This window comes from Haliotis cracherodii, unplaced genomic scaffold (assembly GCF_022045235.1).
Source record: "Haliotis cracherodii isolate W230 unplaced genomic scaffold, xgHalCrac1.p SCAF_15, whole genome shotgun sequence".
NCBI lineage: Eukaryota > Metazoa > Mollusca > Gastropoda > Lepetellida > Haliotidae > Haliotis > Haliotis cracherodii.
This window is the reverse complement of record NW_027266270.1, coordinates 10,200,190-10,221,866: the sequence shown is the minus strand read 5'-3', so window position 1 is coordinate 10,221,866 and position 21,677 is coordinate 10,200,190. Positions and strand designations below refer to the sequence as shown.

The 21,677-nt window shown below is 40.3% G+C and overlaps 2 protein-coding genes across 2 annotated transcripts; both read left to right on the top strand.

Moving 5' to 3' along the window:
• Positions 1-674: 674 nt before the first annotated feature.
• On the top strand, positions 675-10,626 carry LOC139462254 (A disintegrin and metalloproteinase with thrombospondin motifs adt-1-like). The gene is made up of 14 exons (XM_071243853.1): positions 675-795; positions 1,273-1,455; positions 2,126-2,317; positions 2,795-2,977; positions 3,648-3,839; positions 4,317-4,499; positions 5,170-5,361; positions 5,839-6,021; positions 6,692-6,883; positions 7,361-7,543; positions 8,213-8,404; positions 8,882-9,064; positions 9,734-9,925; positions 10,403-10,626. Exons 1-14 carry the CDS (start codon positions 675-677, stop codon positions 10,624-10,626), a joined length of 2,595 nt encoding a protein of 864 aa, XP_071099954.1.
• Positions 10,627-11,325: 699 nt separating this feature from the next.
• Positions 11,326-21,273, top strand: LOC139462256 (A disintegrin and metalloproteinase with thrombospondin motifs adt-1-like). Its single transcript, XM_071243855.1, has 14 exons — positions 11,326-11,446; positions 11,924-12,106; positions 12,776-12,967; positions 13,445-13,627; positions 14,297-14,488; positions 14,966-15,148; positions 15,818-16,009; positions 16,487-16,669; positions 17,339-17,530; positions 18,008-18,190; positions 18,860-19,051; positions 19,529-19,711; positions 20,381-20,572; positions 21,050-21,273. The coding sequence occupies exons 1-14, from the start codon at positions 11,326-11,328 to the stop codon at positions 21,271-21,273; spliced, it is 2,595 nt and encodes an 864-aa protein (XP_071099956.1).
• The last annotated feature ends 404 nt before the right edge of the window (positions 21,274-21,677 follow it).

Below are 21,677 nucleotides of genomic sequence, written 5' to 3'. Positions count from 1 at the left end.
ACCCTGAGAAGTAATTCGTTTCATGTACATTCTTAGTGCTATATTTCCACCATCAGACTAAGGAAAAGCCTTACCTCTTTGACTGAAGCAGCTCCGACAAAGCGAATTTGTATGTAAATGTTGTTTGCATAAATAGGGTGTCTCCAAGTTAACAAAGGAGAAGATAACGAGTAGAATATCAGATCCGTCGTCAATTCTCATGCTCGTATGACACGTTTCCAAAATAAGATATTAAAAACCATGTCCATTTTATGTCGTTAATCAGTCGCCAACTTCTTTTTATGTAACCACATTTTGAAATACATGGAATATCCTGATAACATTATGTATCAATTGCTAAAGGCATCAGATAAATCGTCACTTTGCTATATTTGATGCACAATGTACAGGGGAGACATGGGCAGAACCAAAACAAATCGCAGTGAATAAACATCACTGGTTTCTTTTTCAATGTGCAAAGCAAAAACATTCCTGATTTCACAATCCGAAGCAAATAGTCAGATGAACGCAACATCAGCATTTGCTACACAATTGTCACATTTGTTATTGATAATGTATAAATTGCTAACATATCACTGTGTTGACCATGTTGATACTTTGCAGTTGATGGAGGGCTGTCAAACTGGACATCGTGGTCAATCGTACCCTGTCATGTCACGTGTGGAGTAGATGCCATGACAAATCAGAGCAGACGTAGGGATTGTAACAACCCTGCTCCGGAAGCTGGGGGCAAGAACTGCACAGGTCCACTGATTGAAACCAGTCAGACACACTGCAATGTCCCTCCATGTAGTGGTATGTGAAGGCCAATTTGCCATACAGTTTATAGTTCTGTTGTGTACATGTACAACTTTCTGTTTAATTATCGGAGGACGAAACGGTGCCTTTCTGGTCATATGTCGAACCACAATGATCAGAAGACATCTTAAGAGTTGTATGATCCCACACAAGCTTATTCACCCTCATATGGGTGTTGGATATGTGTCTGTCACAACTAGCAGCATTTAAAATACGCATAACTTCTGGACGTGTAGAGCGACTGTTGTAAAGATACCAGGAGTATTTAAACTAAAGAAATCAAGAGTATGACAAACCTTAAGAAGAAAGTCATATTCCTTGTATTGATCACATATATTATGTATGTCTGACCAAGCCTTTTGTTCTGAGTTTCCAATGCTCATTCATTTGTGTAGAAATGATAGAAATGTTGTCCAGAGAAATATAGAGGCTTTGCGCGAAACAATGAAACGATTTGCTTATTCCAATGACTAGAGGACGACGATGTTGGCGAGTGGAGCCAGTGGAGTGCTGCAGCATGCACAACCACCTGTGGTCCAGGCCAAGAGGGAAGCATGGAAAGAAGCAGAAGTTGTGTTACGCCGGCCAATAATATCAGCTGTATAGCAGCACTAACAGAAACCCAAATGGGAAACTGCGGCCTCCCTAAATGCCCAGGTACATGTGCAGCCATGTATAACTGTAACACTTTCATGTACTGCAGTCTATAAAATGTAGAAATCCTACCCTGAGAAGTAATTCGTTTCATGTACATTCTTAGTGCTATATTTCCACCATCAGACTAAGGAAAAGCCTTACCTCTTTGACTGAAGCAGCTCTGACAAAGCGAATTTGTATGTAAATGTTGTTTGCATAAATAGGGTGTCTCCAAGTTAACAAAGGAGAAGATAACGAGTAGAATATCAGATCCGTCGTCAATTCTCATGCTCGTATGACACGTTTCCAAAATAAGATATTAAAAACCATGTCCATTTTATGTCGTTAATCAGTCGCTAACTTCTTGTTATGTAACCACAGTTTGAAATACATGGAATATCCTGATAACATTATGTATCAATTGCTAAAGGCATCAGATAAATCGTCACTTTGCTATATTTGATGCACACTGTACAGGTGAGACATGGGCAGAACCAAAACAAATCGCAGTGAATAAACATCACTGGTTTCTTTTTCAATGTGCAAAGCAAAAACCTTCCTGATTTCACAATCCGAAGCAAATAGTCAGATGAACGCAACATCAGCATTTGCTACACAATTGTCACATTTGTTATTGATAATGTATAAATTGCTAACATATCACTGTGTTGACCATGTTGATACTTCGCAGTTGATGGAGGGCTGTCAAACTGGACATCGTGGTCAATCGTACCCTGTCATGTCACGTGTGGAGTAGATGCCATGACAAATCAGAGCAGACGTAGGGATTGTAACAACCCTGCTCCGGAAGCTGGGGGCAAGAACTGCACAGGTCCACTGATTGAAACCAGTCAGACACACTGCAATGTGCCTCCATGTAGTGGTATGTGAAGGCCAATTTGCCATACAGTTTATACTTCTGTTGTGTACATGTACAACTTTCTGTTTAATTATCGGAGGACGAAACGGTGCCTTTCTGGTCATATGTCGAACCACAATGATCAGAAGACATCTTAAGAGTTGTATGATCACACACAAGCTTATTCACCCTCATATGGGTGTTGGATATGTGTCTGTCACAACTATCAGCAGTTAAAATACGCATAACTTCTGGACGTGTAGAGCGACTGTTGTAAAGATACCAGGAGTATTTAAACTAAAGAAATCAAGAGTATGAAAAACCTTAAGAAGAAAGTCATATTCCTTGTATTGATCACATATATTATGTATGTCTGACCAAGCCTTTTGTACTGACTTTCCAATGTTCATTCATTTGTGTAGAAATGATAGAAATGTTGTCTAGAGAAATATAGAGGTTTTTCGCGAAACAATGAAACGATTTGCTTATTCCAATGACTAGAGGACGACGATGTTGGCGAGTGGAGCCAGTGGAGTGCTGCAGCATGCACAACCACCTGTGGTCCAGGCCAAGAGGGAAGCATGGAAAGAAGCAGAAGTTGTGTTACGCCGGCCAATAATATCAGCTGTATAGCAGCACTAACAGAAACCCAAATGGGAAACTGCGGCCTCCCTAAATGCCCAGGTACATGTGCAGCCATGTATAACTGTAACACTTTCATGTACTGCAGTCTATAAAATGTAGAAATCCTACCCTGAGAAGTAATTCGTTTCATGTACATTCTTAGTGCTATATTTCCACCATCAGACTAAGGAAAAGCCTTACCTCTTTGACTGAAGCAGCTCCGACAAAGCGAATTTGTATGTAAATGTTGTTTGCATAAATAGGGTGTCTCCAAGTTAACAAAGGAGAAGATAACGAGTAGAATATCAGATCCGTCGTCAATTCTCATGCTCGTATGACACGTTTCCAAAATAAGATATTAAAAACCATGTCCATTTTATGTCGTTAATCAGTCGCCAACTTCTTGTTATGTAACCACAGTTTGAAGAACATGGAATATCCTGATAACATTATGTATCAATTGCTAAAGGCATCAGATAAATCGTCACTTTGCTATATTTGATGCACACTGTACAGGTGAGACATGGGCAGAACCAAAACAAATCGCAGTGAATAAACATCACTGGTTTCTTTTTCAATGTGCAAAGCAAAAACCTTCCTGATTTCACAATCCGAAGCAAATAGTCAGATCAACGTAACATCAGCATTTGCTACACAATTGTCACATTTGTTATTGATAATGTATAAATTGCTAACATATCACTGTGTTGACCATGTTGATACTTCGCAGTTGATGGAGGGCTGTCAAACTGGACATCGTGGTCAATCGTACCCTGTCATGTCACGTGTGGAGTAGATGCCATGACAAATCAGAGCAGACGTAGGGATTGTAACAACCCTGCTCCGGAAGCTGGGGGCAAGAACTGCACAGGTCCACTGATTGAAACCAGTCAGACACACTGCAATGTCCCTCCATGTAGTGGTATGTGAAGGCCAATTTGCCATACAGTTTATACTTCTGTTGTGTACATGTACAACTTTCTGTTTAATTATCGGAGGACGAAACGGTGCCTTTCTGGTCATATGTCGAACCACAATGATCAGAAGACATCTTAAGAGTTGTATGATCCCACACAAGCTTATTCACCCTCATATTGGTGTTGGATATGTGTCTGTCACAACTATCAGCATTTAAAATACGCATAACTTCTGGACGTGTAGAGCGACTGTTGTAAAGATACCAGGAGTATTTAAACTAAAGAAATCAAGAGTATGACAAACCTTAAGAAGAAAGTCATATTCCTTGTATTGATCACATATATTATGTATGTCTGACCAAGCCTTTTGTTCTGACTTTCCAATGTTCATTCATTTGTGTAGAAATGATAGAAATGTTGTCTAGAGAAATATAGAGGCTTTTCGTGAAACAATGAAACGATTTGCTTATTCCAATGACTAGAGGACGACGATGTTGGCGAGTGGAGCCAGTGGAGTGCTGCAGCATGCACAACCACCTGTGGTCCAGGCCAAGAGGGAAGCATGGAAAGAAGCAGAAGTTGTGTTACGCCGGCCAATAATATCAGCTGTATAGCAGCACTAACAGAAACCCAAATGGGAAACTGCGGCCTCCCTAAATGCCCAGGTACATGTGCAGCCATGTATAACTGTAACACTTTCATGTACTGCAGTCTATAAAATGTAGAAATCCTACCCTGAGAAGTAATTCGTTTCATGTACATTCTTAGTGCTATATTTCCACCATCAGACTAAGGAAAAGCCTTACCTCTTTGACTGAAGCAGCTCCGACAAAGCGAATTTGTATGTAAATGTTGTTTGCATAAATAGGGTGTCTCCAAGTTAACAAAGGAGAAGATAACGAGTAGAATATCAGATCCGTCGTCAATTCTCATGCTCGTATGACACGTTTCCAAAATAAGATATTAAAAACCATGTCCATTTTTTGTCGTTAATCAGTCGCCAACTTCTTGTTATGTAACCACAGTTTGAAATACATGGAATATCCTGATAACATTATGTATCAATTGCTAAAGGCATCAGATAAATCGTCACTTTGCTATATTTGACACACACCGTACAGGTGAGACATGGGCAGAACCAAAATAAATCGCAGTGAATAAACATCACTGGTTTCTTTTCCAATGTGCAAAGCAAAAACCTTCCTGATTTCACAATCCGAAGCAAATAGTCAGATGAACGCAACATCAGCATTTGCTACACAATTGTCACATTTGTTATTGATAATGTATAAATTGCTAACATATCACTGTGTTGACCATGTTGATACTTTGCAGTTGATGGAGGGCTGTCAAACTGGACATCGTGGTCAATCGTACCCTGTCATGTCACGTGTGGAGTAGATGCCATGACAAATCAGAGCAGACGTAGGGATTGTAACGCCCCTGCTCCGGAAGCTGGGGGCAAGAACTGCACAGGTTCACTGATTGAAACCAGTCAGACACACTGCAATGTCCCTCCATGTAGTGGTATGTGAAGGCCAATTTGCCATACAGTTTATACTTCTGTTGTGTACATGTACAACTTTCTGTTTAATTATCGGAGGACGAAACGGTGCCTTTCTGGTCATATGTCGAACCACAATGATCAGAAGACATCTTAAGAGTTGTATGATCCCACACAAGCTTATTCACCCTCATATGGGTGTTGGATATGTGTCTGTCACAACTATCAGCATTTAAAATACGCATAACTTCTGGACGTGTAGAGCGACTGTTGTAAAGATACCAGGAGTATTTAAACTAAAGAAATCAAGAGTATGACAAACCTTAAGAAGAAAGTCATATTCCTTGTATTGATCACATATATTATGTATGTCTGACCAAGCCTTTTGTACTGACTTTCCAATGTTCATTCATTTGTGTAGAAATGATAGAAATGTTGTCTAGAGAAATATAGAGGCTTTTCGCGAAACAATGAAACGATTTGCTTATTCCAATGACTAGAGGACGACGATGTTGGCGAGTGGAGCCAGTGGAGTGCTGCAGCATGCACAACCACCTGTGGTCCAGGCCAAGAGGGAAGCATGGAAAGAAGCAGAAGTTGTGTTACGCCGGCCAATAATATCAGCTGTATAGCAGCACTAACAGAAACCCAAATGGGAAACTGCGGCCTCCCTAAATGCCCAGGTACATGTGCAGCCATGTATAACTGTAACACTTTCATGTACTGCAGTCTATAAAATGTAGAAATCCTACCCTGAGAAGTAATTCGTTTCATGTACATTCTTAGTGCTATATTTCCACCATCAGACTAAGGAAAAGCCTTACCTCTTTGACTGAAGCAGCTCCGACAAAGCGAATTTGTATGTAAATGTTGTTTGCATAAATAGGGTGTCTCCAAGTTAACAAAGGAGAAGATAACGAGTAGAATATCAGATCCGTCGTCAATTCTCATGCTCGTATGACACGTTTCCAAAATAAGATATTAAAAACCATGTCCATTTTATGTCGTTAATCAGTCGCCAACTTCTTGTTATGTAACCACAGTTTGAAATACATGGAATATCCTGATAACATTATGTATCAATTGCTAAAGGCATCAGATAAATCGTCACTTTGCTATATTTGACACACACCGTACAGGTGAGACATGGGCAGAACCAAAATAAATCGCAGTGAATAAACATCACTGGTTTCTTTTTCAATGTGGAAAGCAAAAACATTCCTGATTTCACAATCCGAAGCAAATAGTCAGATGAACGCAACATCAGCATTTGCTACACAATTGTCACATTTGTTATTGATAATGTATAAATTGCTAACATATCACTGTGTTGACCATGTTGATACTTTGCAGTTGATGGAGGGCTGTCAAACTGGACATCGTGGTCAATCGTACCCTGTCATGTCACGTGTGGAGTAGATGCCATGACAAATCAGAGCAGACGTAGGGATTGTAACGCCCCTACTCCGGAAGCTGGGGGCAAGAACTGCACAGGTTCACTGATTGAAACCAGTCAGACACACTGCAATGTCCCTCCATGTAGTGGTATGTGAAGGCCAATTTGCCATACAGTTTATACTTCTGTTGTGTACATGTACAACTTTCTGTTTAATTATCGGAGGACGAAACGGTGCCTTTCTGGTCATATGTCGAACCACAATGATCAGAAGACATCTTAAGAGTTGTATGATCCCACACAAGCTTATTCACCCTCATATTGGTGTTGGATATGTGTCTGTCACAACTATCAGCAGTTAAAATACGCATAACTTCTGGACGTGTAGAGCGACTGTTGTAAAGATACCAGGAGTATTTAAACTAAAGAAATCAAGAGTATGACAAACCTTAAGAAGAAAGTCATATTCCTTGTATTGATCACATATATTATGTATGTCTGACCAAGCCTTTTGTTCTGAGTTTCCAATGCTCATTCATTTGTGTAGAAATGATAGAAATGTTGTCCAGAGAAATATAGAGGCTTTGCGCGAAACAATGAAACGATTTGCTTATTCCAATGACTAGAGGACGACGATGTTGGCGAGTGGAGCCAGTGGAGTGCTGCAGCATGCACAACCACCTGTGGTCCAGGCCAAGAGGGAAGCATGGAAAGAAGCAGAAGTTGTGTTACGCCGGCCAATAATATCAGCTGTATAGCAGCACTAACAGAAACCCAAATGGGAAACTGCGGCCTCCCTAAATGCCCAGGTACATGTGCAGCCATGTATAACTGTAACACTTTCATGTAATGCAGTCTATAAAATGTAGAAACCCTACCCTGAGAAGTAATTCGTTTCATGTACATTCTTAGTGCTATATTTCCACCATCAGACTAAGGAAAAGCCTTACCTCTTTGACTGAAGCAGCTCTGACAAAGCGAATTTGTATGTAAATGTTGTTTGCATCAATAGGGTGTCTCCAAGTTAACAAAGGAGAGATAACGAATAGAATATAAGATCCGTCGTCAATTCTCGTGCTCGTATGACACGTTTCCAAAATAAGATATTAAAAACCATGTCCATTTTATGTCGTTAATCAGTCGCTAACTTCTTTTTATATAACCACATTTTGAAATACATGGAATATCCTGATAACATTATGTATCAATTGCTAAAGGCATCAGATAAATCGTCACTTTGCTATATTTGATGCACAATGTACAGGGGAGACATGGGCAGAACCAAAATAAATCGCAGTGAATAAACATCACTGGTTTCTTTTTCAATGTGCAAAGCAGAAACCTTCCTGATTTCACAATCCGAAGCAAATAGTCAGATGAACGCAACATCAGCATTTGCTACACAATTGTCACATTTGTTATTGATAATGTATAAATTGCTAGCATATCACTGTGTTGACCATGTTGATACTTTGCAGTTGATGGAGGGCTGTCAAACTGGACATCGTGGTCAATCGTACCCTGCCCTGTCACGTGTGGAGTAGATGCCATGACAAATCAGAGCAGACGTAGGGATTGTAACGCCCCTGCTCCGGAAGCTGGGGGCAAGAACTGCACAGGTTCACTGATTGAAACCAGTCAGACACACTGCAATGTCCCTCCATGTAGTGGTATGTGAAGGCCAATTTGCCATACAGTTTATAGTTCTGTTGTGTACATGTACAACTTTCTGTTTAATTATCGGAGGACGAAACAGTGCCTTTCTGGTCATATGTCGAACCACAATGATCAGAAGACATCTTAAGAGTTGTATGATCCCACACAAGCTTATTCACCCTCATATGGGTGTTGGATATGTGTCTGTCACAACTAGCAGCAGTTAAAATACGCATAACTTCTGGACGTGTAGAGCGACTGTTGTAAAGATACCAGGAGTATTTAAACTAAAGAAATCAAGAGTATGACAAACCTTAAGAAGAAAGTCATATTCCTTGTATTGATCACATATATTATGTATGTCTGACCAAGCCTTTTGTACTGCCTTTCCAATGTTCATTCATTTGTGTAGAAATGATAGAAATGTTGTCCAGAGAAATATAGAGGCTTTGCGCGAAACAATGAAACGATTTGCTTATTCCAATGACTAGAGGACGACGATGTTGGCGAGTGGAGCCAGTGGAGTGCTGCAGCATGCACAACCACCTGTGGTCCAGGCCAAGAGGGAAGCATGGAAAGAAGCAGAAGTTGTGTTACGCCGGCCAATAATATCAGCTGTATAGCAGCACTAACAGAAACCCAAATGGGAAACTGCGGCCTCCCTAAATGCCCAGGTACATGTCCAGCCATGTATAACTGTAACACTTTCTTGTAATGCAGTCTATAAAATGTAGAAACCCTACCCTGAGAAGTAATTCGTTTCATGTACATTCTTAGTGCTATATTTCCACCATCAGACTAAGGAAAAGCCTTACCTCTTTGACTGAAGCAGCTCTGACAAAGCGAATTTGTATGTAAATGTTGTTTGCATCAATAGGGTGTCTCCAAGTTAACAAAGGAGAGATAACGAATAGAATATAAGATCCGTCGTCAATTCTCGTGCTCGTATGACACGTTTCCAAAATAAGATATTAAAAACCATGTCCATTTTATGTCGTTAATCAGTCGCTAACTTCTTTTTATGTAACCACATTTTGAAATACATGGAATATCCTGATAACATTATGTATCAATTGCTAAAGGCATCAGATAAATCGTCACTTTGCTATATTTGATGCATAATGTACAGGGGAGACATGGGCAAAACCAAAACAAATCGCAGTGAATAAACATCACTGGTTTCTTTTTCAACGTGCAAAGCAAAAACATTCCTGATTTCACAATCCGAAGCAAATAGTCAGATGAACGTAACATCAGCATTTGCTACACAATTGTCACATTTGTTATTGATAATGTATAAATTGCTAGCATTTCACTGTGTTGACCATGTTGATACTTCGCAGTTGATGGAGGGCTGTCAAACTGGACATCGTGGTCAAACGTACCCTGCCCTGTCACGTGTGGAGTAGATGCCATGACAAATCAGAGCAGACGTAGGGATTGTAACAACCCTGCTCCGGAAGCCGGGGGCAAGAACTGCACAGGTCCACTGATTGAAACCAGTCAGACACACTGCAATGTCCCTCCATGTAGTGGTATGTGAAGGCCAATTTGCCATACAGTTTATACTTCTGTTGTGTACATGTACAACTTTCTGTTTAATTATCGGAGGACGAAACGGTGTCTTTCTGGTCATATGTCGAACCACAAAGATCAGAAGACATCTTAAGAGTTGTATGATCCCACACAAGCTTATTCACCCTCGTATGGGTGTTGGATATGTGTCTGTCACAACTATCAGCAGTTAAAATACGCATAACTTCTGGACGTGTAGAGCGACTGTTGTAAAGATACCAGGAGTATTTAAACTAAAGAAATCAAGAGTATGACAAACCTTAAGAAGAAAGTCATATTCCTTGTATTGATCACATATATTATGTATGTCTGACCAAGCCTTTTGTTCTGACTTTCCAATGTTCATTCATTTGTGTAGAAATGATAGAAATGTTGTCCAGAGAAATATAGAGGCTTTGCGCGAAACAATGAAACGATTTGCTTATTCCAATCACTAGAGGACGACGATGTTGGCGAGTGGAGCCAGTGGAGTGCTGTAGCATGCACAACCACCTGTGGTGAAGGCCAAGAGGGAAGCATTGAAAGAAGCAGAAGTTGTGTTACGCCGGCCAATAATATCAGCTGTATAGCAGCACTAACAGAAACCCAAATGGGAAACTGCGGCCTCCCTAAATGCCCAGGTACATGTGCAGCCATGTATAACTGTAACACTTTCTTGTAATGCAGTCTATAAAATGTAGAAACCCTACCCTGAGAAGTAATTCGTTTCATGTACATTCTTAGTGCTATATTTCCACCATCAGACTAAGGAAAAGCCTTACCTCTTTGACTGAAGCAGCTCCGACAAAGCAAATTTGTATGTAAATGTTGTTTGTATAAATAGGGTGTCTCCAAGTTAACAAAGGAGAGATAACGAGTAGAATATAAGATCCGTCGTCAATTCTCGTGCTCGTATGACACGTTTCCAAAATAAGATATTAAAAACCATGTCCATTTTATGTCGTTAATCAGTCGCCAACTTCTTTTTATGTAACCACATTTTGAAATACATGGAATATCCTGATAACATTATGTATCAATTGCTAAAGGCATCAGATAAATCGTCACTTTGCTATATTTGACCCACACTGTACAGGTGAGACATGAGCAGAACCAAAACAAATCGCAGTGAATAAACATCACTGGTTTCTTTTTCAACGTGCAAAGCAAAAACATTCCTGATTTCACAATCCGAAGCAAATAGTCAGATGAACGTAACATCAGCATTTGCTACACAATTGTCACATTTGTTATTGATAATGTATAAATTGCTAGCATTTCACTGTGTTGACCATGTTGATACTTCGCAGTTGATGGAGGGCTGTCAAACTGGACATCGTGGTCAATCGTACCCTGCCCTGTCACGTGTGGAGTAGATGCCATGACAAATCAGAGCAGACGTAGGGATTGTAACAACCCTGCTCCGGAAGCCGGGGGCATGAACTGCACAGGTCCACTGACTGAAACCAGTCAGACACACTGCAATGTCCCTCCATGTAGTGGTATGTGAAGGCCAATTGGCCATACAGTTTATAGTTCTGTTGTGTACATGTACAACTTTCTGTTTAATTATCGGAGGACGAAACGGTGTCTTTCTGGTCATATGTCAAACCACAAAGATCAGAAGACATCTTAAGAGTTGTATGATCCCACACAAGCTTATTCACCCTCGTATGGGTGTTGGATATGTGTCTGTCACAACTATCAGCAGTTAAAATACGCATAACTTCTGTACGTGTAGAGCGACTGTTGTAAAGATACCAGGAGTATTTAAACTAAAGAAATCAAGAGTATGACAAACCTTAAGAAGAAAGTCATATTTCTTGTATTGATCACATATATTATGTATGTCTGACCAAGCCTTTTGTTCTGACTTTCCAATGTTCATTCATTTGTGTAGAAATGATAGAAATGTTGTCCAGAGAAATATAGAGGTTTTGCGCGAAACAATGAAACGATTTGCTTATTCCAATGACTAGAGGACGACAATGTTGGCGAGTGGAGCCAGTGGAGTGCTGCAGCATGCACAACCACCTGTGGTCCAGGCCAAGAGGGAAGCATGGAAAGAAGCAGAAGTTGTGTTACGCCGGCCAATAATATCAGCTGTATAGCAGCACTAACAGAAACCCAAATGGGAAACTGCGGCCTCCCTAAATGCCCAGGTACATGTCCAGCCATGTATAACTGTAACACTTTCTTGTAATGCAGTCTATAAAATGTAGAAACCCTACCCTGAGAAGTAATTCGTTTCATGTACATTCTTAGTGCTGTATTTCCACCATCAGACTAAGGAAAAGCCTTACCTCTTTGACTGAAGCAGCTCTGACAAAGCGAATTTGTATGTAAATGTTGTTTGCATCAATAGGGTGTCTCCAAGTTAACAAAGGAGAGATAACGAATAGAATATAAGATCCGTCGTCAATTCTCGTGCTCGTATGACACGTTTCCAAAATAAGATATTAAAAACCATGTCCATTTTATGTCGTTAATCAGTCGCTAACTTCTTTTTATGTAACCACATTTTGAAATACATGGAATATCCTGATAACATTATGTATCAATTGCTAAAGGCATCAGATAAATCGTCACTTTGCTATATTTGACACACACTGTACAGGGGAGACATGGGCAAAACCAAAACAAATCGCAGTGAATAAACATCACTGGTTTCTTTTTCAACGTGCAAAGCAAAAACATTCCTGATTTCACAATCCGAAGCAAATAGTCAGATGAACGTAACATCAGCATTTGCTACACAATTGTCACATTTGTTATTGATAATGTATAAATTGCTAGCATTTCACTGTGTTGACCATGTTGATACTTCGCAGTTGATGGAGGGCTGTCAAACTGGACATCGTGGTCAAACGTACCCTGCCCTGTCACGTGTGGAGTAGATGCCATGACAAATCAGAGCAGACGTAGGGATTGTAACAACCCTGCTCCGGAAGCCGGGGGCAAGAACTGCACAGGTCCACTGATTGAAACCAGTCAGACACACTGCAATGTCCCTCCATGTAGTGGTATGTGAAGGCCAATTTGCCATACAGTTTATACTTCTGTTGTGTACATGTACAACTTTCTGTTTAATTATCGGAGGACGAAACGGTGTCTTTCTGGTCATATGTCGAACCACAAAGATCAGAAGACATCTTAAGAGTTGTATGATCCCACACAAGCTTATTCACCCTCGTATGGGTGTTGGATATGTGTCTGTCACAACTATCAGCAGTTAAAATACGCATAACTTCTGTACGTGTAGAGCGACTGTTGTAAAGATACCAGGAGTATTTAAACTAAAGAAATCAAGAGTATGACAAACCTTAAGAAGAAAGTCATATTCCTTGTATTGATCACATATATTATGTATGTCTGACCAAGCCTTTTGTTCTGACTTTCCAATGTTCATTCATTTGTGTAGAAATGATAGAAATGTTGTCCAGAGAAATATAGAGGCTTTGCGCGAAACAATGAAACGATTTGCTTATTCCAATCACTAGAGGACGACGATGTTGGCGAGTGGAGCCAGTGGAGTGCTGTAGCATGCACAACCACCTGTGGTGAAGGCCAAGAGGGAAGCATTGAAAGAAGCAGAAGTTGTGTTACGCCGGCCAATAATATCAGCTGTATAGCAGCACTAACAGAAACCCAAATGGGAAACTGCGGCCTCCCTAAATGCCCAGGTACATGTGCAGCCATGTATAACTGTAACACTTTCTTGTAATGCAGTCTATAAAATGTAGAAACCCTACCCTGAGAAGTAATTCGTTTCATGTACATTCTTAGTGCTATATTTCCACCATCAGACTAAGGAAAAGCCTTACCTCTTTGACTGAAGCAGCTCCGACAAAGCAAATTTGTATGTAAATGTTGTTTGTATAAATAGGGTGTCTCCAAGTTAACAAAGGAGAGATAACGAGTAGAATATAAGATCCGTCGTCAATTCTCGTGCTCGTATGACACGTTTCCAAAATAAGATATTAAAAACCATGTCCATTTTATGTCGTTAATCAGTCGCCAACTTCTTTTTATGTAACCACATTTTGAAATACATGGAATATCCTGATAACATTATGTATCAATTGCTAAAGGCATCAGATAAATCGTCACTTTGCTATATTTGACCCACACTGTACAGGGGAGACATGAGCAGAACCAAAACAAATCGCAGTGAATAAACATCACTGGTTTCTTTTTCAACGTGCAAAGGAAAAACATTCCTGATTTCACAATCCGAAGCAAATAGTCAGATGAACGTAACATCAGCATTTGCTACACAATTGTCACATTTGTTATTGATAATGTATAAATTGCTAGCATTTCACTGTGTTGACCATGTTGATACTTCGCAGTTGATGGAGGGCTGTCAAACTGGACATCGTGGTCAATCGTACCCTGCCCTGTCACGTGTGGAGTAGATGCCATGAAAAATCAGAGCAGACGTAGGGATTGTAACAACCCTGCTCCGGAAGCCGGGGGCATGAACTGCACAGGTCCACTGACTGAAACCAGTCAGACACACTGCAATGTCCCTCCATGTAGTGGTATGTGAAGGCCAATTGGCCATACAGTTTATAGTTCTGTTGTGTACATGTACAACTTTCTGTTTAATTATCGGAGGACGAAACGGTGTCTTTCTGGTCATATGTCGAACCACAAAGATCAGAAGACATCTTAAGAGTTGTATGATCCCACACAAGCTTATTCACCCTCGTATGGGTGTTGGATATGTGTCTGTCACAACTATCAGCAGTTAAAATACGCATAACTTCTGTACGTGTAGAGCGACTGTTGTAAAGATACCAGGAGTATTTAAACTAAAGAAATCAAGAGTATGACAAACCTTAAGAAGAAAGTCATATTTCTTGTATTGATCACATATATTATGTATGTCTGACCAAGCCTTTTGTTCTGACTTTCCAATGTTCATTCATTTGTGTAGAAATGATAGAAATGTTGTCCAGAGAAATATAGAGGCTTTGCGCGAAACAATGAAACGATTTGCTTATTCCAATGACTAGAGGACGACGATGTTGGCGAGTGGAGCCAGTGGAGTGCTGTAGCATGCACAACCACCTGTGGTCCAGGCCAAGAGGGAAGCGTGGAAAGAAGCAGAAGTTGTGTTACGCCGGCCAATAATATCAGCTGTATAGCAGCACTAACAGAAACCCAAATGGAAAACTGCGGCCTCCCTAAATGCCCAGGTACATGTGCAGCTATGTATAACTGTAACACTTTCTTGTAATGCAGTTTATAAAATGTAGAAACCCTACCCTGAGAAGTAATTCGTTTCATGTACATTCTTAGTGCTATATTTCCACCATCAGACTAAGGAAAAGCCTTACCTCTTTGACTGAAGCAGCTCCGACAAAGCAAATTTGTATGTAAATGTTGTTTGTATAAATAGGGTGTCTCCAAGTTAACAAAGGAGAGATAACGAGTAGAATATAAGATCCGTCGTCAATTCTCGTGCTCGTATGACACGTTTCCAAAATAAGATATTAAAAACCATGTCCATTTTATGTCGTTAATCAGTCGCCAACTTCTTTTTATGTAACCACATTTTGAAATACATGGAATATCCTGATAACATTATGTATCAATTGCTAAAGGCATCAGATAAATCGTCACTTTGCTATATTTGACACACACTGTACAGGGGAGACATGGGCAGAAGCAAAACAAATCGCAGTGAATAAACATCACTGGTTTCTTTTTCAACGTGCAAAGGAAAAACATTCCTGATTTCACAATCCGAAGCAAATAGTCAGATGAACGTAACATCAGCATTTGCTACACAATTGTCACATTTGTTATTGATAATGTATAAATTGCTAACATATCACTGTGTTGACCATGTTGATACTTCGCAGTTGATGGAGGGCTGTCAAACTGGACATCGTGGTCAATCGTACCCTGCCCTGTCACGTGTGGAGTAGATGCCATGACAAATCAGAGCAGACGTAGGGATTGTAACAACCCTGCTCCGGAAGCCGGGGGCATGAACTGCACAGGTCCACTGATTGAAACCAGTCAGACACACTGCAATGTCCCTCCATGTAGTGGTATGTGAAGGCCAATTGGCCATACAGTTTATACTTCTGTTGTGTACATGTACAACTTTCTGTTTAATTATCGGAGGACGAAACGGTGTCTTTCTGGTCATATGTCGAACCACAAAGATCAGAAGACATCTTAAGAGTTGTATGATCCCACACAAGCTTATTCACCCTCGTATGGGTGTTGGATATGTGTCTGTCACAACTATCAGCAGTTAAAATACGCATAACTTCTGTACGTGTAGAGCGACTGTTGTAAAGATACCAGGAGTATTTAAACTAAAGAAATCAAGAGTATGACAAACCTTAAGAAGAAAGTCATATTCCTTGTATTGATCACATATATTATGTATGTCTGACCAAGCCTTTTGTTCTGACTTTCCAATGTTCATTCATTTGTGTAGAAATGATAGAAATGTTGTCCAGAGAAATATAGAGGCTTTGCGCGAAACAATGAAACGATTTGCTTATTCCAATGACTAGAGGACGACGATGTTGGCGAGTGGAGCCAGTGGAGTGCTGTAGCATGCACAACCACCTGTGGTCCAGGCCAAGAGGGAAGCGTGGAAAGAAGCAGAAGTTGTGTTACGCCGGCCAATAATATTAGCTGTATAGCAGCACTAACAGAAACCCAAATGGAAAACTGCGGCCTCCCTAAATGCCCAGGTACATGTCCAGCCATGTATAACTGTAACACTTTCTTGTAATGCAGTCTATAAAATGTAGAAACCCTACCCTGAGAAGTAATTCGTTTCATGTACATTCTTAGTGCTATATTTCCACCATCAGACTAAGGAAAAGCCTTACCTCTTTGACTGAAGCAGCTCCGACAAAGCGAATTTGTATGTAAATGTTGTTTGTATAAATAGGGTGTCTCCAAGTTAACAAAGGAGAGATAACGAGTAGAATATAAGATCCGTCGTCAATTCTCGTGCTCGTATGACACGTTTCCAAAATAAGATATTAAAAACCATGTCCATTTTATGTCGTTAATCAGTCGCCAACTTCTTTTTATGTAACCACATTTTGAAATACATGGAATATCCTGATAACATTATGCATCAATTGCTAAAGGCATCAGATAAATCGTCACTTTGCTATATTTGACACACACTGTACAGGGGAGACATGGGCAGAAGCAAAACAAATCGCAGTGAATAAACATCACTGGTTTCTTTTTCAACGTGCAAAGCAAAAACATTCCTGATTTCACAATCCGAAGCAAATAGTCAGATGAACGTAACATCAGCATTTGCTACACAATTGTCACATTTGTTATTGATAATGTATAAATTGCTAACATATCACTGTGTTGACCATGTTGATACTTCGCAGTTGATGGAGGGCTGTCAAACTGGACATCGTGGTCAATCGTACCCTGCCCTGTCACGTGTGGAGTAGATGCCATGACAAATCAGAGCAGACGTAGGGATTGTAACAACCCTGCTCCGGAAGCCGGGGGCATGAACTGCACAGGTCCACTGATTGAAACCAGTCAGACACACTGCAATGTCCCTCCATGTAGTGGTATGTGAAGGCCAATTGGCCATACAGTTTATACTTCTGTTGTGTACATGTACAACTTTCTGTTTAATTATCGGAGGACGAAACGGTGTCTTTCTGGTCATATGTCGAACCACAAAGATCAGAAGACATCTTAAGAGTTGTATGATCCCACACAAGCTTATTCACCCTCGTATGGGTGTTGGATATGTGTCTGTCACAACTATCAGCAGTTAAAATACGCATAACTTCTGGACGTGTAGAGCGACTGTTGTAAAGATACCAGGAGTATTTAAACTAAAGAAATCAAGAGTATGACAAACCTTAAGAAGAAAGTCATATTCCTTGTATTGATCACATATATTATGTATGTCTGACCAAGCCTTTTGTTCTGACTTTCCAATGTTCATTCATTTGTGTAGAAATGATAGAAATGTTGTCCAGAGAAATATAGAGGCTTTGCGCGAAACAATGAAACGATTTGCTTATTCCAATGACTAGAGGACGACGATGTTGGCGAGTGGAGCCAGTGGAGTGCTGTAGCATGCACAACCACCTGTGGTGAAGGCCAAGAGGGAAGCGTGGAAAGAAGCAGAAGTTGTGTTACGCCGGCCAATAATATCAGCTGTATAGCAGCACTAACAGAAACCCAAATGGGAAACAGCGGCCTCCCTAAATGCCCAGGTACATGTGCAGCCATGTATAACTGTAACACTTTCTTGTAATGCAGTCTATAAAATGTAGAAACCCTACCCTGAGAAGTAATTCGTTTCATGTACATTCTTAGTGCTATATTTCCACCATCAGACTAAGGAAAAGCCTTACCTCTTTGACTGAAGCAGCTCCGACAAAGCGAATTTGTATGTAAATGTTGTTTGTATAAATAGGGTGTCTCCAAGTTAACAAAGGAGAGATAACGAGTAGAATATAAGATCCGTCGTCAATTCTCGTGCTCGTATGACACGTTTCCAAAATAAGATATTAAAAACCATATCCATTTTATGTCGTTAATCAGTCGCCAACTTCTTTTTATGTAACCACATTTTGAAATACATGGAATATCTTGATAACATTATGTATCAATTGCTAAAGGCATCAGATAAAGAGTCACTTTGCTATATTTGACACACACTGTACAGGGGAGACATGGGCAGAAGCAAAACAAATCGCAGTGAATAAACATCACTGGTTTCTTTTTCAACGTGCAAAGGAAAAACATTCCTGATTTCACAATCCGAAGCAAATAGTCAGATGAACGTAACATCAGCATTTGCTACACAATTGTCACATTTGTTATTGATAATGTATAAATTGCTAACATATCACTGTGTTGACCATGTTGATACTTCGCAGTTGATGGAGGGCTGTCAAACTGGACATCGTGGTCAATCGTACCCTGCCCTGTCACGTGTGGAGTAGATGCCATGACAAATCAGAGCAGACGTAGGGATTGTAACAACCCTGCTCCGGAAGCCGGGGGCATGAACTGCACAGGTCCACTGATTGAAACCAGTCAGACACACTGCAATGTCCCTCCATGTAGTGGTATGTGAAGGCCAATTGGCCATACAGTTTATACTTCTGTTGTGTACATGTACAACTTTCTGTTTAATTATCGGAGGACGAAACGGTGTCTTTCTGGTCATATGTCGAACCACAAAGATCAGAAGACATCTTAAGAGTTGTATGATCCCACACAAGCTTATTCACCCTCGTATGGGTGTTGGATATGTGTCTGTCACAACTATCAGCAGTTAAAATACGCATAACTTCTGGACGTGTAGAGCGACTGTTGTAAGAATACCAGGAGTATTTAAACTAAAGAAATTAAGAGTATGACAAACCTTAAGAAGAAAGTCATATTCCTTGTATTGATCACATATATTATGTATGTCTGACCAAGCCTTTTGTTCTGACTTTCCAATGCTCATTCATTTGTGTAGAAATGATAGAAATGTTGTCCAGAGAAATATAGAGGCTTTGCGCGAAACAATGAAACGATTTGCTTATTCCAATGACTAGAGGACGACGATGTTGGCGAGTGGAGCCAGTGGAGTGCTTTAGCATGCACAACCACCTGTGGTCCAGGCCAAGAGGGAAGCGTGGAAAGAAGCAGAAGTTGTGTTACGCCGGCCAATAATATCAGCTGTATAGCAGCACTAACAGAAACCCAAATGGGAAACTGCGGCCTCCCTAAATGCCCAGGTACATGTGCAGCCATGTATAACTGTAACACTTTCATGTAATGCAGTCTATAGAATGTAGAAACCCTACCCTGAGAAGTAATTCGTTTCATGTACATTCTTAGTGCTATATTTCCACCATCAGACTAAGGAAAAGCCTTACCTCTTTGACTGAAGCAGCTCTGACAAAGCGAATTTGTATGTAAATGTTGTTTGTATAAATAGGGTGTCTCCAAGTTAACAAAGGAGAGATAACGAGTAGAATATAAGATCCGTCGTCAATTCTCGTGCTCGTATGACACGTTTCCAAAATAAGATATTAAAAACCATGTCCATTTTATGTCGTTAATCAGTCGCCAACTTCTTTTTATGTAACCACATTTTGAAATACATGGAATATCCTGATAACATTATGTATCAATTGCTAAAGGCATCAGATAAATCGTCACTTTGCTATATTTGACACACACTGTACAGGGGAGACATGGGCAGAAGCAAAACAAATCGCAGTGAATAAACATCACTGGTTTCTTTTTCAACGTGCAAAGCAAAAACATTCCTGATTTCACAATCCGAAGCAAATAGTCAGATGAACGTAACATCAGCATTTGCTACACAATTGTCACATTTGTTATTGATAATGTATAAATTGCTAACATATCACTGTGTTGACCATGTTGATACTTCGCAGTTGATGGAGGGCTGTCAAACTGGACATCGTGGTCAATCGTACCCTGCCCTGTCACGTGTGGAGTAGATGCCATGACAAATCAGAGCAGACGTAGGGATTGTAACAACCCTGCTCCGGAAGCCGGGGGCATGAACTGCACAGGTCCACTGATTGAAACCAGTCAGACACACTGCAATGTCCCTCCATGTAGTGGTATGTGAAGGCCAATTGGCCATACAGTTTATACTTCTGTTGTGTACATGTACAACTTTCTGTTTAATCATCGGAGGACGAAACGGTGTCTTTCTGGTCATATGTCGAACCACAAAGATCAGAAGACATCTTAAGAGTTGTATGATCCCACACAAGCTTATTCACCCTCGTATGGGTGTTGGATATGTGTCTGTCACAACTATCAGCAGTTAAAATACGCATAACTTCTGGACGTGTAGAGCGACTGTTGTAAAGATACCAGGAGTATTTAAACTAAAGAAATCAAGAGTATGACAAACCTTAAGAAGAAAGTCATATTCCTTGTATTGATCACATATATTATGTATGTCTGACCAAGCCTTTTGTTTTGACTTTCCAATGCTCATTCATTTGTGTAGAAATGATAGAAATGTTGTCCAGAGAAATATAGAGGCTTTGCGCGAAACAATGAAACGATTTGCTTATTCCAATGACTAGAGAATGACGATGTTGGCGAGTGGAGCCAGTGGAGTGCTGCAGCATGCACAACCACCTGTGGTCCAGGCCAAGAGGGAAGCATGGAAAGAAGCAGAAGTTGTGTTACGCCGGCCAATAATATCAGCTGTATAGCAGCACTAACAGAAACCCAAATGGGAAACTGCGGCCTCCCTAAATGCACAGGTACATGTGCAGCCATGTATAACTGTAACACTTTCATGTAATGCAGTCTATAAAATGTAGAAACCCTACCCTGAGAAGTAATTCGTTTCATGTACATTCTTAGTGCTATATTTCCACCATCAGACTAAGGAAAAGCCTTACCTCTTTGACTGAAGCAGCTCTGACAAAGCGAATTTGTATGTAAATGTTGTTTGTATAAATAGGGTGTCTCCAAGTTAACAAAGGAGAGATAACGAGTAGAATATAAGATCCGTCGTCAATTCTCGTGCTCTTATGACACGTTTCCAAAATAAGATATTAAAAACCATGTCCATTTTATGTCGTTAATCAGTCGCCAACTTCTTTTTATGTAACCACATTTTGAAATACATGGAATATCCTGATAACATTATGTATCAATTGCTAAAGGCATCAGATAAATCGTCACTTTGCTATATTTGACACA

What these genes read in the sequence shown, in the direction of transcription:
- LOC139462254 (XM_071243853.1), top strand. Translation starts at nt 675, where the DNA reads ATGACAAATCAGAGCAGACGTAGGGATTGTAACAACCCTGCTCCGGAA. An exon ending in CAATGTGCCTCCATGTAGTG is followed by an intron (nt 2,318 to 2,794) that starts GTATGTGAAGGC and finishes TCCAATGACTAG; the next exon opens with AGGACGACGATGTTGGCGAG. An exon ending in CAATGTCCCTCCATGTAGTG is followed by an intron (nt 9,926 to 10,402) that starts GTATGTGAAGGC and finishes TCCAATCACTAG; the next exon opens with AGGACGACGATGTTGGCGAG.
- LOC139462256 (XM_071243855.1), top strand. Translation starts at nt 11,326, where the DNA reads ATGACAAATCAGAGCAGACGTAGGGATTGTAACAACCCTGCTCCGGAA. An exon ending in CAATGTCCCTCCATGTAGTG is followed by an intron (nt 17,531 to 18,007) that starts GTATGTGAAGGC and finishes TCCAATGACTAG; the next exon opens with AGGACGACGATGTTGGCGAG. An exon ending in CAATGTCCCTCCATGTAGTG is followed by an intron (nt 19,052 to 19,528) that starts GTATGTGAAGGC and finishes TCCAATGACTAG; the next exon opens with AGGACGACGATGTTGGCGAG.